The 15,658-nt window shown below is 40.2% G+C and overlaps 1 protein-coding gene across 3 annotated transcripts in view; it reads right to left on the bottom strand.

The window, feature by feature from the left end:
* The window catches only part of LRP5 (LDL receptor related protein 5), a 118,264-nt gene that overhangs the window by 13,261 nt on the left and 89,345 nt on the right, over positions 1 to 15,658 (bottom strand). For all 3 annotated transcript variants that reach the window (XM_072337475.1, XM_072337472.1, XM_072337473.1), the window contains exons 8-13: positions 8,837 to 9,053; positions 7,342 to 7,631; positions 5,176 to 5,402; positions 4,647 to 4,831; positions 3,343 to 3,666; positions 1,213 to 1,415 (exon numbers count right to left, since the gene is read on the bottom strand). In XM_072337475.1, the coding sequence (XP_072193576.1) occupies positions 1,213 to 1,415; positions 3,343 to 3,666; positions 4,647 to 4,831; positions 5,176 to 5,402; positions 7,342 to 7,631; positions 8,837 to 9,053 (1,446 nt within the window). The remainder of the gene's footprint in view (positions 1 to 1,212; positions 1,416 to 3,342; positions 3,667 to 4,646; positions 4,832 to 5,175; positions 5,403 to 7,341; positions 7,632 to 8,836; positions 9,054 to 15,658) is intronic.

Here is a 15,658-nt window from a genome sequence, read left to right as displayed (position 1 = left end):
CTTTCTTTTTCTGTTTAAATCTTTATCCCTGCTTTTGCTTGACAGCACGCCTAGAAATACTAAGAAATAATCCTTTTATTGCAATGAAGGGTAACATTACCCAGGTATGAATGTAACACACATCATCTGCAAAAAGCACAAATTAGCAAAATTCGGTAAAAAAAGTGAAAATTGGAGAGTCAAAATTTGCAGGGGATCTGTGCCTTCAAAGCTGTCTGACCAGCTTAGTGGAAAGCAGAGCAGATGACTCTCCATTGCAATTTGCACCTGGCAAGTACCAAAGAGAAGACAGACTGCAACAATTAGCACCTAGCTCATCCTAAAAAGCAAAATAAACACTTCTAAATTCATCCACAACCCAGCGAGCTGCTTACACTAAGAGACCTCCTCCCAGTCTAAAAAGGGATGGCCAAAAAACAAGATCGCAATCTATTTCTTTAAAGGTGCTATAAAACCACTGATTCCCCAAACATACAAAGAGGCCAGCCCAGTTCCACTGAAATCATATTGCATTGTTTAGATAACTGCTCAGAACAAGGAAAACATATGTTGCCCGTTCTACATTTCCTTTTGTGTTCTTATTCAAACTGTAGCTTTTAAATGATCTGTTCTCCTGTCCTGGGAGTTAAGCTATGCTAACATACGCAGAACACTGCCCAGAAGAACAGCACACTTCTTTCTACTGTTGTGTGAATAGCTAGCCCAAAACAATTATGCACCCAGCCCAACAGAACAATGAAGCATGTGAATAAGCCTATCCCCATCTGACACAACAGTCAGTTGTACATTCAATCAGGATTTAACTACAGCTTGGATAGACAAGAGTCTTCATTTTATGAGAGCTTTACAATGATGACAACGTGATCACACAACTGGCATGAACGATATTGATTTTAAAGTACTGTTTTGTTCTCAAATATAATTCAGATGATGAATCTCCCTTACTTCATTGCCCACACTTAGCTAAGCATCACAGTTCAAGGCTTGTAGTTTCAGATACATACGATATTCTATTCTACTACTTTGTGTACACATTAAAATCACCATCCTGAAAGACCTCCATAATTTTCACACATAAACAGAATACATGTGAATAAGCATTGGCAAGAAAAAAGTTTAGACTGATGATTCTTTGGTGCAAGGGACAGGAGGGGAGCATTATATAGTACAGAAAACAACCCACACAAAATTATATACACCATGTAAACTTGCCTGAGTGCCATCATCTTTGGCTCTTTTTATAATATTCTGACGCCCATCTACCCAGTAAATCAATTTGTCTAAGGGATCATAATCAATAGCCTTCACATTCCTTAGGCCGTGCATAGGCAGGATGATATCTGGACTCTGCTGGTCATCAGGTATCATTCGGCTGATGGCAGATTTCTGGCTAAACAACAGGAAACTGGTAGGAGCTGAAACAAAACAGAATGCATAAGAAAATGTGACTCGTGGTCAAACATACTGCTTGAAACCAACATACAAAAGACAAAGAACATTTAGGATACAATCTTAACTATATTCACACTGAAAACTAAATAAGCTTCTGAGAAAAGGAAGAAAATAGTCCAAATCCTCTTGAAACTCAGTTTTGACACGAAACAAAGTAAGATCAAGGGACCTGAACAGGAGACTCAGTTTCTACGAATAAAACAGCAAGACGGAAGTTGTCAGACCCCTGAGGTTGTGATCAGTGAAATAAGAGCTACGTCTCCACCAATTAGCAAAAAGGAAACACAATCCACACAAGTGGATTTTTGGAGAATGCATATTCCAAATCAGTCTGACTGTAAACCCTCTCATACCAAGTGTCCTGAAAGTACAATTTCAAATGGGGCCCCGAGCAACAACAAGCCTCTAAACAAATTAAAAGGGAAATAGTTCACACTACGTCCCTTTGGCCAGCCAAGCAGCATTAGATATAGAAAAGAATGTGCTCTGCACTGCAGGCGGTGAGAATGGCCCCACTTGGAGCTCCCAGCAGAAAGCAGCAGGAGAGACTTCAGATCAACCCCTAGGCTTTTGGAATTGGGATAGAGGATGCGAGGCCTGTTGTACTCCAAATAAGAGATATTGGCAGTGTATAAAGGATTTTGAGCTGCTTTGGAAGTGGTTGGTGCTGAAGTACAACTCTTGTTGACACCCCAACTGCAGGGAGTGAGTGAGCAGCTGCATGGTGCTCAGCTGCCTACCAGATTTAACCCACAACTGTCCTTCCTGGCACCCGGAAAGGAGCACGGAAGAGTTTGAGATAATAGCAGATTTGACTGGAGCGTGTTAGACTATATTTATGATGGTTCAGCTACTAACTGGCAGGCCCTGTTCACACCCCAGAACTTGCTTGCTTACTGCGTAATGGGAGCACTCGTTAGTGACTGCTGCTTGCATTTCTGTTGTTTGCTGCACACCTTATCTTCTTACTCTACTGTGTCTGGAAACAGTTTGATAATCGCTATGGACATCAGCCCAGGCTGGCAGATGGCCAGGGAACTACTGATGTTGCACTGCTGCTGAACTGGGCAGACTGGAATTACAGCATGAATTCAAGTCAGAGGGACTGTGACCCGGGGATAAGTCCACATGAGAATCACAGAATCGTGTACCCAAAGCATTTCTGGATGTGAGTAAGTCCAGACTGAAGCAGGTACACCCCACAGCATCTGCAACCATAGATAAGGCCATGATGCAGCAAATATGCCCCTGAAGGAACTGTGGCCCATGGGTAAGGTTGTGCAGAACAGGTTGAGGGAGTAACAGACTAAAGGAATAATATATCTGTTCATGAGAATCAAAGGATGAGAATGGAGGTTGTGGTTAAAGAGAACATATCTGACAGCACAGGACCTGAGAATGACAGTGTATGGAATAAGGGGTGGGAATTGTACTGGTTTCGGGTGAGACAGTTTTCTTCATAGGAGCTGGTGTAGTCCTGTGTTTTGGATTTTTGATCAGAACAGCATTGATAACATACCTACAGTCACTGGTTTACACAGTGTTTATACAGCTTCAAGGCCTTTTCTGCTGCTCACATTGCAGGGGCGCTGCATGGACAGCTGACACAAACAGATCAAAAGGATGCTCCACCCCACCATTTGATGCCATTCACAGCAATAAAATTGGGGAAAAGGAGGAGAAAGTGAGAAGCACTTGGAGTTATGGAGTCTGCCTTTCCATTTAACTAGAATTTTCTCAAACGCACCCTTCTATTCCCCTGTGCAGTGGGTTAGTGAGCACGTATCTGGGTGCTGCTGAGCTGCCTACTGGGCTCTATACTGAAAGTGATCACAAGCACCTGGTGGCCAGAAGCAATAAAGAACACTGTAGCAAACAAAAAACACTTACAACTGCAGTTCCTGCTGTTGGGGTCCAAGGTATAGTGAGCAGCACAGCCACATCTAAATCCATTTGGTATGGCAAGGCACAAGTGACCACAATGGCCATTATTTTGCACACAATCATTCAAGCCATCCTGACGTGAAGAATGGAAGACCAATATATCCATCACAAAATCCAGATGACCCTGAATAAGTGTCCTGTTCTTCCCGCTGGTCTTGTCTGCTCTTTCTATACTGTGAAGATTCCAGTCTGTCCAGTAGATGTAGTCACTATACTGGGTCAATCCAAATGGATGAGGTAGATCATCTGCTATGATTTCTCGTTCTTGTCCTGCAAAAAATAACAAAAATCAAGTAAAGCATAATTCCCAGGTCATGAAATGGAGAATATGAGAGACACAACCAAAGCATAAGATCTCCAGACAAAAGCACATCAACCCTTGGAAGTAGGTTCCCCTTACTCAGAAGATATAGGCTCATAATAACACCTTAAAAAAACCTCATTCTACTGGTAGCTTTTCATTGAAGATATACAAGTAAAAATAAACGAGATGCAGGGAAATAGTGCGTGTCATCAATGAGAACACTGCTACAACAACCCTGTATGAGTTTCCTTAAATATTGGTTTAAATATGTTGGACTCATCAGCCTCGTTCTTTACTTTGGGATACCATGGAGGTGCTGATTCCCACCTAACAAAGGCCTCTCTCTGGAAATGGAATGCGTGATGTCAAGTCACAAGCTTCTGGATTCCACCTCTGATCCTACCACGGATTCACTGAGTGGTATCTGGAAACTTACATAACCTCTGCTTTCCCACACATGAACTTACATCTGCCTCACCTAACAGCTTGAAGACTATTTTATAATTACAGAACAGTTAAAGGATATAAAAGCTCTATGTCAGCTGCAAAAAGAAACAAACCAAAATTATCTCCTTTCATTCAATTCATTATTAAGTTGGTTTCAACCATCGGAGTTTACTAAACCACATGCAAGTAAATAAATGGAATCCTAATGGAAAATATGAAAATACACAAGATATACATGCAGACTAATATTATTCAAGTTATTTCAACTTTTTCCAATTACTACTTATCACCAATTAGTCACATGCAGGTTCTAAGTCTAATGAATGTAATAAACTCAGCATTTTAGGGAAAAAGATAAGTGATTTAACAGCTCATTAAGGAGACAATAATTCAAAGGATTCAACTAGAACACACTGTAACTCTATTCAGTTGCTTTACTGTGGTCACTGCAAATTTCTATACTTGATGGAGTAATTCTGTGACGCATCTAATAGATTACCTAGCATATTTGATGATTCGATCATGCTGGTGTCTAAGTCAGTCCAATACAGACGCTGGTCTGCATAATCAATGGTGAGGTCATTGGCACGACCCACTTTATCCACCAAAGTGATGCTGTTTGTTCCATCCATATATGCTCGAACGATCCTAGGTTTACCTCCCCATTCTGTCCAGTACATGTACCTGCAATGAGAAGAGGAACAAAATGATACAACTTCATGAGATTGAGTTAAGCTGTTTAGCTTTGTTTTCTAAATTTGCTTTAAAAAAATAAATACGAAAATAAAAAGGAATAACCATGTGGCTATGGGCTATTAATTAGCACATGGTAATGCATTTATTTTTAAAGAAAGAAGGAAAAATATGATTGACAATTCTCAATTTTTCAATGCGACCTTCAGGGTTCTGGAGTTTACAAGCCTTTATTGTTTGTTTTTCTTTATGACTCTGAAGAAATGGTCTGCCAAATGCACTGTCACATACAAGTAGAAAGAAACAAAACATAGAAGAACAACACTGTCCCTTACCCTTTGGTAGGGTCAAGAGCCAAAGACCTTGGGTTGTCCAAGTCCTTCCACACAAGGACCTGCCTATACTGTCCATCCAAGCGGGCAACCTCAATTCGATTAGTTCCAGTATCTGCCCAGTAGAGGTTCTTTCCCATCCAGTCTACAGCCATTCCCTCGGGGTAATCTAGCCCAAATTCAATCACATGTTCAACAGAGCTCCCATTCATGAATGCTCGACTTATGGTCTGGAAAACAATTGTGTAAAAATATTTAAGCATTTACAGATACTCCAACCAAGACAAAAAGTAATTATTATCAAGTTTAGCTTACAGCGAGTTTAGCAAAACAACAACAATCTATTGGTGTTACTTTTTGTAAACAAATGTCTGCTGCTGAAAAAGCATACAGCAGTTTACAGAACAAAGAGACCTGAATTTTCAGAAAGGTTAACGGTTTCTTATGACCGATCCAAAATGCCTTAAAAGGACATGACTTCCAGAAAGCACAATGTATCTGCAGATTCTTCCTTGACCCTTCTTCCTCCCCTCTGTTAGTATATAAATATATATATATATATATTGAAGTATTTAATTCTCGATAGTGTTTTAAGTTGAAGGAACAAGTCACAAATTCAGCAAAATCAGATTTTTTTTTTCTCATGATCAGTCACCTTTAGCAAATTTGCTGATCCTATCTATATTTTAGTTTTACACAGTCAGCACAATAAGTCACAGGGCAAGGACTGTATATGAATAAATAAGCCACTCCCAACAACGAACAATGAAACAACTTCCAAATTCACCATTGGGAACACCCAGATCAGTGCACAATCATTTACTTTCGGTAGCATCTTAGCACTAAGAGATGTTTTACATTTTTAAAGGCAAATCTCAAAAGTAGTATTTTAAAGTGTATAACTCAGAAAAAGTATAATACTCTTTTGAACACGAGTCCTCACATAACCAGAGGCTATAGGAGATTAGGGATGGAGCGATCATCAAGGAGAACAGTATGGAAACAGGAGGAGGGCTCTTAAGTTACACTACTTGCTGCCAAGATGCAGAATGTGGAGGGATAGGGGAATGAAAGCTCAGATACGCTGAAATGTATGCGATACATACGTGAAGTACAGTGTGATGGATAACTTAAGAGGCCGTATACAAGTTAAACGGTGCCCAGTTCTACACAGAATCAGACTAGGATCTGAATGATGCAGCTGAAGTAATGCATTTTCCACTACCAATGGTTAAGATAACCACAGCCCCAGCTTTCCACATGCTTGCCTGATATTTATTTAGTAATCATGTCTGCAGCACACTAATTTGTTATATTGGCACTGTTCCTAGAGTAAAGGTACCCACATCAGTACTTTTAGTGCTGAAGCACAACCCTCGTTAGTCTTAGAGAGCTATGTAAACTATCCCTACAAGTGAACTTTTTCCTATTATGGTTTAGGTACCATGGCAAAACAAATACGACTGTTCTTGGAAAACTTATTAAGAGGTTAAACAGAGAAAATCAGTTCCAGTGAAGCGAATGTGCTCTTTTCTAACATTACTTAATTCACTTCAAAAAGTAACATTAACAAAGAACACAACGTTCACTTCAGCATTCACCTGGATATGAACCAAACACATGAGAAGGGAACTTCAAACTTCTAGAGAACACATGGACTTGAGAGAAGATGGGGAGCGAGCAGGGTGCAATTAACACGACACGGAGAAAACCAGACAAGTTCCCTGGGCTATTTTATGCCAAGCTGAAGCCTCGGGCTAACAGCAACCACTACAAAGTTTGCTTGCCAGAAGTGAATATTAAGTAGGGTTGTCTTCCAAATCAAAATTGGAAGGTGGTAAAAAGCTTGGGGGGTTGCCAGCTTACTATGTGACATGAAAACATCATTTCTACAGTAAACACATATATGGATGCAGCATAAGCAGCATCCAAGACTTCAGCATTCAGCATGAGCTGACAACACTTTGGACTTCTATTTGAAATGGGAACGTGCCTGTCACCCAACTGTGCATTCAACAATGTAACTGTCTTCATCTCCAAGAGTCTCCTTGGATGCAATTCAATGACAACATTAGCAACTGCAGGACAGATCATGTAACAGAGACCTTTGTTAGATCAAAGAAACTGCTCTGTGGCTTTATATTCAGGGAATTCACATGTCAGTAATACCTTCAAACTAACATCAGTCCAATAGATTCTGTTATCAGAAACATCAAAATCCAGAGCAGATGCCTCCTTGACTCCAGTAAGAGGAATAGCAACATCATTATTATTGGTTTCAAGGGAAATCCTGTGAATTGCTGCTCTGCTTGTGAAAACCAAGAAGGCTTCAGGAATGATGCAAGTCTTCATGTCACTCAAGAGCTCAAGGCCAATGGGACAGGCACACCTGGTCTCCTGGGGTGTAAAGAAACAGAGATGGCTGCAGCCTCCGTTGTTCTCTGCGCATGGATTAGTTCCTTAAAAACAAAACAAAACAGATATTGGTGTATTATGGAGATGGGGGGGAAGAGGAGGGTAAAGCTGAGTGAAAATGTAATGCAACTACACATTTTCAAAGTAAGTTAACCCTATGGATTGCTAACAGAGCCATTCAAAACTGGTTCTTTTCCTCTAGCCAGGCATTAGGAGGCTGGTCCCACCCCCTTCCTATATATGAAGAACTGCCACAAACATATTTTATAGCCTCCCCAAAGACTAGTTCCTTCACAGAAGGCAAGCAATTATCCTCATTCTTTTTGGTCCAGTACTCCATCTTTATATCTCTTTGAAATCATCAGTTTTAAAAATGTGCCTGAGTCCAATGATACAAAGTAATGAGAAAATAACTGGGTAACTGCAGTTCTTTCCCAGCTGTTCAATCACTACAATCTCTCATTTATTTTGTTCAAGTCAGTGACCATGACCAGGCAGTGTGGGAATACGGAGGGAAAAGTAAGGATCAAAAGACAAAGCAAGTGTCTTTCTCCATCAGTTGGAACCAGGGATTCAAATGCTATCACAAAAAAATCTCCAAGATCAGTCCCATCCAGCTTTTAGTTTTCCCATTTTTAAAACATACAGATCAATGTCAACTTATACCAAGTTACAATCTGAAGACTCGACAGTCCTTCAAGCAAAACGCAGAGTTCTATGTGATTGTGAGAGTTTCCTATAGTTCAGTCGACTTGCTAATCACTCAGGGCAAGATTTAATTGTTGAGATGTTAAAAATTAGCGTGCCTTTTGCATTCAGGTATCTATGTGATAGCCACTAACTTTGCCTGTATCATTCCATGTAGTAAAACATATTCTGCCAATGGAAGAACACTGGGACTTGGTACTGGAAAAAGGCAACAGAAAATGGTGCAATCCTGTGAGCACTGAAACTTCTAGAGATCAAAGCCAGCAATAAAATTCTTCTCACAAAAAATTCAGGTGGAAGCTGCAGAGGACTTAGGTATCGTTATAAAATCATTATAATATCATTATAAAATTGGAAGCCCAAATTTCTTTTGCAACACTCTATTTCCCCAGCTTTACAAAAACAAGTACAGCTTTCCTTTAAAACATTTCAAACACTAAAGACCACAGTTATCCTCATTACAAGTGATGAACAGCTGCGTAGTGAAAGCAAGAGCTTCTAGAAACTACTTTAGACACACTCCATGATTGACCACACTTACCAAAAACTTTGGTAACACTTGTTGCTTTAAGGCCCATCAAGTCTGGCAGCTGATCAATAATGATGTCTCTGCTAGCCCTTATCTTGTGAACTCTTTCAATGCTTCGCCTCTGCCAGTCCGTCCAGTAGATGTAATCACCCAGCAGTGTGAACCCAAATATATGCGGAAGTTTATCTTCTAAGAGGGTTTTCCTCATTGTTCCATCAACATTTATGACCTGTGAGACACATGAAAAGAACAGGAAAAAGTAAGCCCTATTTGAAAATTTTCACTGCTGACAGCATCAAATTCTGTACCATGTTTGATTCAATTATTTTTTGTATGCGATTAGTGATAATCACATCTTATTAGATTAGTATTTGACTTTGACTTCTAGCATGCATTCACACCTGTGGTAGGTATCCAAATAACAGCACCAGAAACCTTCAGATTGAAAGCTTGCTGTTCCTATTACAGTCACCCTTGCAATACTTTACAAAATAGGTCTCCCATACACCACCAGCGCAACAGCAGAGGTAAGCAGTCAGATGCTGCACCCTGTATTTAATCACGCTATGCACAAGAGAAATCGCTGCCGTTAACAGTTCATGTTGCATTGCTACAGCACAGCCGTCTTCAGGACTCCTTCCAGACAGAAAGCCTCCTGCTGGAGACACTTAAAAATAACACTGACATTCTTTAAAACTTGAGTTTCGGAGGAGGTTTGTGTCATCCAATCCATTACGTGATAAAGCAGCGGAGACTTAAGATTAATGCCGTTTTGTTTTATGAAGCTAAATAAAGTACATTGAAAAAAAGAGGTTATGTCTGCGGTTAAAAGCCAAATGGTTCTGCAATTATCTCATTACATCATGTCCAGGCAAACCCCAAATGCTCACTTATTTAGAACAGTATCAATCCCACAGGCTGTACTGCAGGTTCAAAAGTTCATCATGCATACTCAGGTGCCAGAGCCAAACTGGTGCATTGTCCCGTAAATAAGACATTTCCCTTACAGACACAACAGTGCACCAGCAGGATGACACTCAAACCAGTGCATTTCTGACTACTTCTACAGATATGGGCAGTACAAGTATAGTTCAAGCACCAGAGCTGTTGACCAAATACACCAAGCTCTGATTGGATCCGAGGACACAGAAATGTACTTTTTTTCCTATTAATCTCTATCTGTGCACACCTGCACATGTTGTCAACAACCACACTCGCTACTGAAAGTACCAAATGAAAGCCTGTTAGGCAATCCAGTCCTCCTGATCAAGCATAGAAGAAAAAGGTGCAATCAGACAGCAAACAAATGTTTAATGGCTCACACTTTGGCTAAGAAGGAGATGGAATAATCATCTCCTCTCCATCTGAACACTCCGGCAGCCTATCGCATCAGCCTGTGGATCCCAGCAGACTTCCCTTGGATGCAAAGTGCAGCTCTGACCTGGAGGGGTGATGTGATGGGCTGCAGACCCTTCCTGGTGGTAGCCAATCCACGGGAATGGGCATGAAGCATTACCTAGCTGAGCGCTAACTGGGCTGTCTGGCAGCAGCAGACAGGTCAGGCAGTTCACTGAAGGTACAGGCACGCTGCCATTCGGATTTTGCTGTCATCCATCTTTCCAGAGATCATCTCCATTCCAGAGCATTAACTTAAACCACGAGGACACAGGAGAAAAACCCTATAAACAGTCCTCACAGTAATGCCAGAAGCACAACTCATTCTGCTAAAACTGCACAGCTCATAAAATACCCTATTATCTCATCATTTATTGCTTGCAGCCTGACAACTACAGCCAAAGGGAAGCTGTCATGGAGCATTTTCCCCACCACTGTGCACAACTTTTCTTCAACACACCTTAAAGGCAGAGGAGAGCAGATATTATTTTTTACTATTTAGAATTTTCATTCTCTTTCAATAACCGATCAATGTATTTTTGACTTAGGTCAAAGGACAAACGCAAGGCTGAAATCTGCTATACTTTCCACACGGAACACTGAGAGGTCTCCTTGAACAGACACATGCTAGAAGCTCCTGATTAGTCCTCAGACTTCAATAAATCTCTTAACGAGGTATCACAAAGCTCAGCCAAAACCTGTGGTGGGCAAAACAAAATCAACATCAAACACCTTAATGAACTGAATTACACACAAAAGCACGGTGAGGGGATAAAGTATGCCTTTCTTTTTTTCCTTTCTTTGCTGCTGCTGCAGTGTATGCAAAGCGACTTAGCATTTCCAAATATAACACTCCAAAGCTCCTGGCTCTTTGAAGAAGATTAAAGTAAACAACGCAATTAAATTCTACACATCAGTGTGATGCGTGCAGTCAAGTTATATTTCAGGTGCATCTGTGAAAAACAACAACCATTCAGCTTATATGCAGAACGTCTGTTGACAGAACAACAAAGGGAACTCAGACACCTTGCTCCTATATTTAATTCATTAAAAAAAAGACAAAATTCATTCAATTGCTACAAAGCTGAGACAAACGGAAACCAGTTCTCAGGATGAGCTAAATCTCTGTGAGCAGTAAGCGGACACAGGAGGTTGGCAATGATAAAACATCATGACTGCCATATTACTAGGCTGTTAAGTCTTGCAGGTCTACGACTCTTTACTCAGTGTGTGATTTCAGACTGTGGGAAAGGAAAGTTCCTTGAATGGCTTCTGATAATTCTCTCCAGAAGACCCTAAGAAGGCATCTCAAGGGAATTATGCCCAGTCTTCCTGGCTAGAGAAAGAACCTGCAGGAAAAACCATGTGGGTGGCAGCCAACATGAGAGAAAAAAACAAAGAAAAAGGAAGAGAAATGGAAAACTCCAGAGGGTCCAAAAGCCTGCCTCCAAAAGAGAAGAGTAAAGCAGCTGTGAGCAGTCTGTACCACAGTCTATATTCAGCTGGGTTTAAGCCGTTCGTTAACATTTCCAACAGCTGAAGTAGAACCACCTTTCATCAATGCTTCAGGATAAAAGTGGGCTCCTCCCCTCTCATTCTGAAGAGGTTTAATGCCAGGCATGCGTTGGCAGATGATGGCAAGCTGAAAAGAGAATGTAAGTAAAGCAGACAGTCCCAGAACCTACATATCAAAAATGGTTGGAGGACAGTTGGACAACAGACCTGTCTGGGCATTTAACACACAGATGGATTGCAGATTTGCAGACTCCACAATTGCAGATGCAGGTAGTGACACAGCATCATCCTTCACGTACAGATTCTTTCCTCTCAGAGACTCTTCATTGTTTTTCACTACAGGTCACATTTTAGCTTGCTGAGGAAGCAGCAGGAGAAGATACTTCACTGTGGCTACATGTGGGTCAGATAACACTCATAACACAAAAGCCACTTTGAGATGTTCAAAAAAGAGGATTACAAGTAGGATTATCAAATCTCATGACTCTTTTTGACAGCCTTCCCTCACAAGCACCTTTACAAAGCTGAAGCACAGCAGTAATGGCCAACTGTCTTCAAAGAGCCGCGATGGCACACAGAACAAAAAGTAGTTGGAGCGCAGTAACAATAAAAGCCTGTCTCAGGACAGCTCTCAAAAGTGCCTCCAATCCTGAGATCCATCCATCAATAATGATTTAAAACTATAAGGCAGAGACAGTATGGATAATATCATACAAAGATATCAACAAAGTTCGTTTCATTCTGACTACGCAATGTCATCTCGTACAGAATGGCTTCACCCTATCAATCTGTTCTGTCTCATGAAAATAAAATCTACATTGCCAAATGAATATAAACTGCTAACTAGAGACCTGTTAAGAAATAAAACAAAAAGTCCCAGAAACTTCCTACAAAGAAGCCAAATACAACACGGTATAACTTTACATTACAAAAAATACAGTCTTAAGTAATTTTTAGTGATCTCCCATTTTCACTGGGAATTATATGCACAAAACATATTCCCATAGCTGTGCTGAAAGCATCAGCATGTAAAGTGGCTGTTTATTTGCAGCATGGATCTGTTTGTACTTCTCACATTAAATTACCAGCCTACCTGATGATCTTCAATGACTCGTCTCCTAGGACAATACTTTTTCAGTTCCACAGAGAGTACTGCATTTGCAGACAGACTTTACAAAACACAAGCACACGTAATAAGCTCCTACAGACACTGATGAATAGATAAATTTCTTCTTGCTGGGAAGGTGGTGTGAGCGTGATTGTAATCTTGAACCTGTTTACATTTTATGAATCTAATCAAGGAACAACTAATGTTCTCCATATGAAGCACTGTTACATCAGCCTGACATTTCCAGAACTTCGTTCTGCTCACAGGATATCAAACAGTTAAAGGTTCAGCTGGTAAATTCTGCAACTGTTCTGTGCTAAGCAGGAACATTATATGGCATGTCTGGCTCCTTAAAAGGGGAAAAAGTTAAATGCAAACATACTCAAAACTAATTTATGGCAACTGGTGGCTAGAACCTAAAGCACAGATGTTTCACTGAATCGGTATTTCAATTTGATTTTTAGGTGGAAGTTGCTTATTTAATACACTTCAGGGAAATCTTACCTTCTGTAAACAAACTTTTCAATTTTGAAACATTGAACACTGCTGTAAGTTGTTTAAAGGGGCCTCCAGCAACTCTGTAGCTAACATCTGTTATGAAAACAACATTCTTCGCCACCTTTAGTTCACTAGTCTGGGAAAGGGGAAGAATATATAGGTTTTAAACTAAGAAATACACATCTTGCTCTTTATTGGCTTTTCTCCTCATCTCCCTTTCCTCCAAAGTGATCTGAATAGTTCTGTAATATTTTTACTCCCCCCATCCCTCCCCTCTTAGTAAAGCCAACCACTTTCTCAACTCCATAGATACTCAGAAGTCCATGGAAATAACACATCCATAAATATTAAGCACAGAATCATAGAATCTCCATGGTTGGAAAAGACCTACGAGATCATCACTGTGCAACTGAAGTATCAACATTATTCTTGAGGAAGTCAAAGGGACATCAGGAATAACAGCTGGACATTATCTTGCACTGAAGTTGATGGTGACATCAGTTCTGGTCAACCATTCTAAACACTTGTCTCCTTTTTCAGTGTTACTGTGGCAATTTCTATTTCATTTCAAGCTAGGATTGAGTTAAACGTAGTATTTACTACTCCTAATTCTCTCTTTTAAATAATCTATTTACAGACAATGAGAGACCCATGAACAATTGGTTGAGAAATACTAGCCTAGTCAAAATGCCCTCTTGAGCTTTTCCCTTCAGACGTCAACCTCTACCCCCAAGAGGAGCAGAGGGGCAGGCTGGTGACGAGCAACAGGACATAGGGTTGTACTCAATGAACATAAACCCAAAGTTGTTTATATTAGCAGTAGCAGGCATTGCTCACAACTAGACTGGATGGGGCACTCCTGGTTCACAATACTTGTAACACAGATAAATGAAGAAAAAAAAAAGAATCATAGAATGAATCATAGAATGGCCTGGGTTGAAAAGGACCATAATGATCACTGAGTTTCAACCCCCTGCTATGTGCAGGGGTGCCAACCACCAGACCAGGCTACCCAGAGCCACATCCAGCCTGGCCTTCAATGCCTGCAGGGATGGGGCATCCACAGCCTTCCTAGGCAACCTGTTCCAGTGTGACATCCACCCTCTGCATGAAAAACTTCCTCCTAATATCTAACCTAAACCTCCCCTGTCTCAGTTTAAAACCATTTCCCCTTGGAAAAGGGAGAATTGGAGATGTGATTATTGTTTAATATCAAAACTAATTTACACAAACCAGAATTTAAAAAGAAATCATCTAAAAAATTAAATGCATGTACAGCAGCAAGCAAAACAATATTCAGCCTGGATGTCACTTTTATCTACCAATGTAACACAAAGGCACAACCCACTTGTTTATGCATAGCATAACACTGTTGGGTTTTGTTTTGCCTTTTATTTTTTTAACGCAGAAATAAGGCACGCATTCTAAATTAAACAAAAATATTTGCAGTCATATTATGGGTCTACTTGCAAATTTCCCTGCAGAAAGCTTACAAATTAATCAGAAACATATGTTCAAGCGTTATTTAAACCTGCTAGAATTTCTAACAAGAAGAACCAGCAGCTTTAGGAAACCAGTGGTAAATTGCATACAAAAATTAATATACATGTATCTATAGCTCTACATGAAACACCTGTAATAACCATTTCATTGTCCAACAGAAGAAGAAATCATCTAAAAATGATTACTTCTGAACAAGAACTTGAGCTATGAATACTTAGATTTGCAAACAAGATGTGCTCAATAAATTTAATTGTAAAGCTGATTTATACAACACATTACAGACCGTTCTTTTAGCCTCATCAATGTATTCAGAGTTCACATACTCAAAACTATAAGCCATAAAAGCAACAAGCTGTAAGGCCATTTTAAACATGGTCTCCTTTGTTGGCCTAATCCGCTAAAACAAATTCTATTAGGGATTTAGATAATATTTCATAGAGATCACGAGCTAATTTAACTGCAAGGCAACTTCCCACTGCTCTAAAACATTAACCTGCTCTGGAGAGATGGATGCCATAGTTTCAATTATTCTGTGAGGAAGACTGGATTACTCCTGATCTTTCTACAGGAAAACAAAAGCTATTCACTTCTCCTTTATTTTAGTCTAATCTGGGGACATCAGCCTTGCCCAAACTAAGGTTTCAGAAAAAAACAGTTCATTTCAGTATAGAGAATGAAAGCCATAGAAACTACCTTAACCTTCAGAACAACAAATTGAAGAGAAGCCTATTTCCAGCTCAGAAACTGCCTCCATGCTCCCAGGTTCACAGATCCACCAAAGACTGACACATCGTGGACCATTTTAATGAAATATA

This window comes from Excalfactoria chinensis, chromosome 5 (genome assembly GCF_039878825.1).
Source record: "Excalfactoria chinensis isolate bCotChi1 chromosome 5, bCotChi1.hap2, whole genome shotgun sequence".
In the NCBI taxonomy this organism is placed as follows: domain Eukaryota; kingdom Metazoa; phylum Chordata; class Aves; order Galliformes; family Phasianidae; genus Excalfactoria; species Excalfactoria chinensis.
The sequence above is the reverse complement of the archived record's forward strand: the minus strand, read 5'-3'. Positions and strand labels throughout refer to the sequence as shown.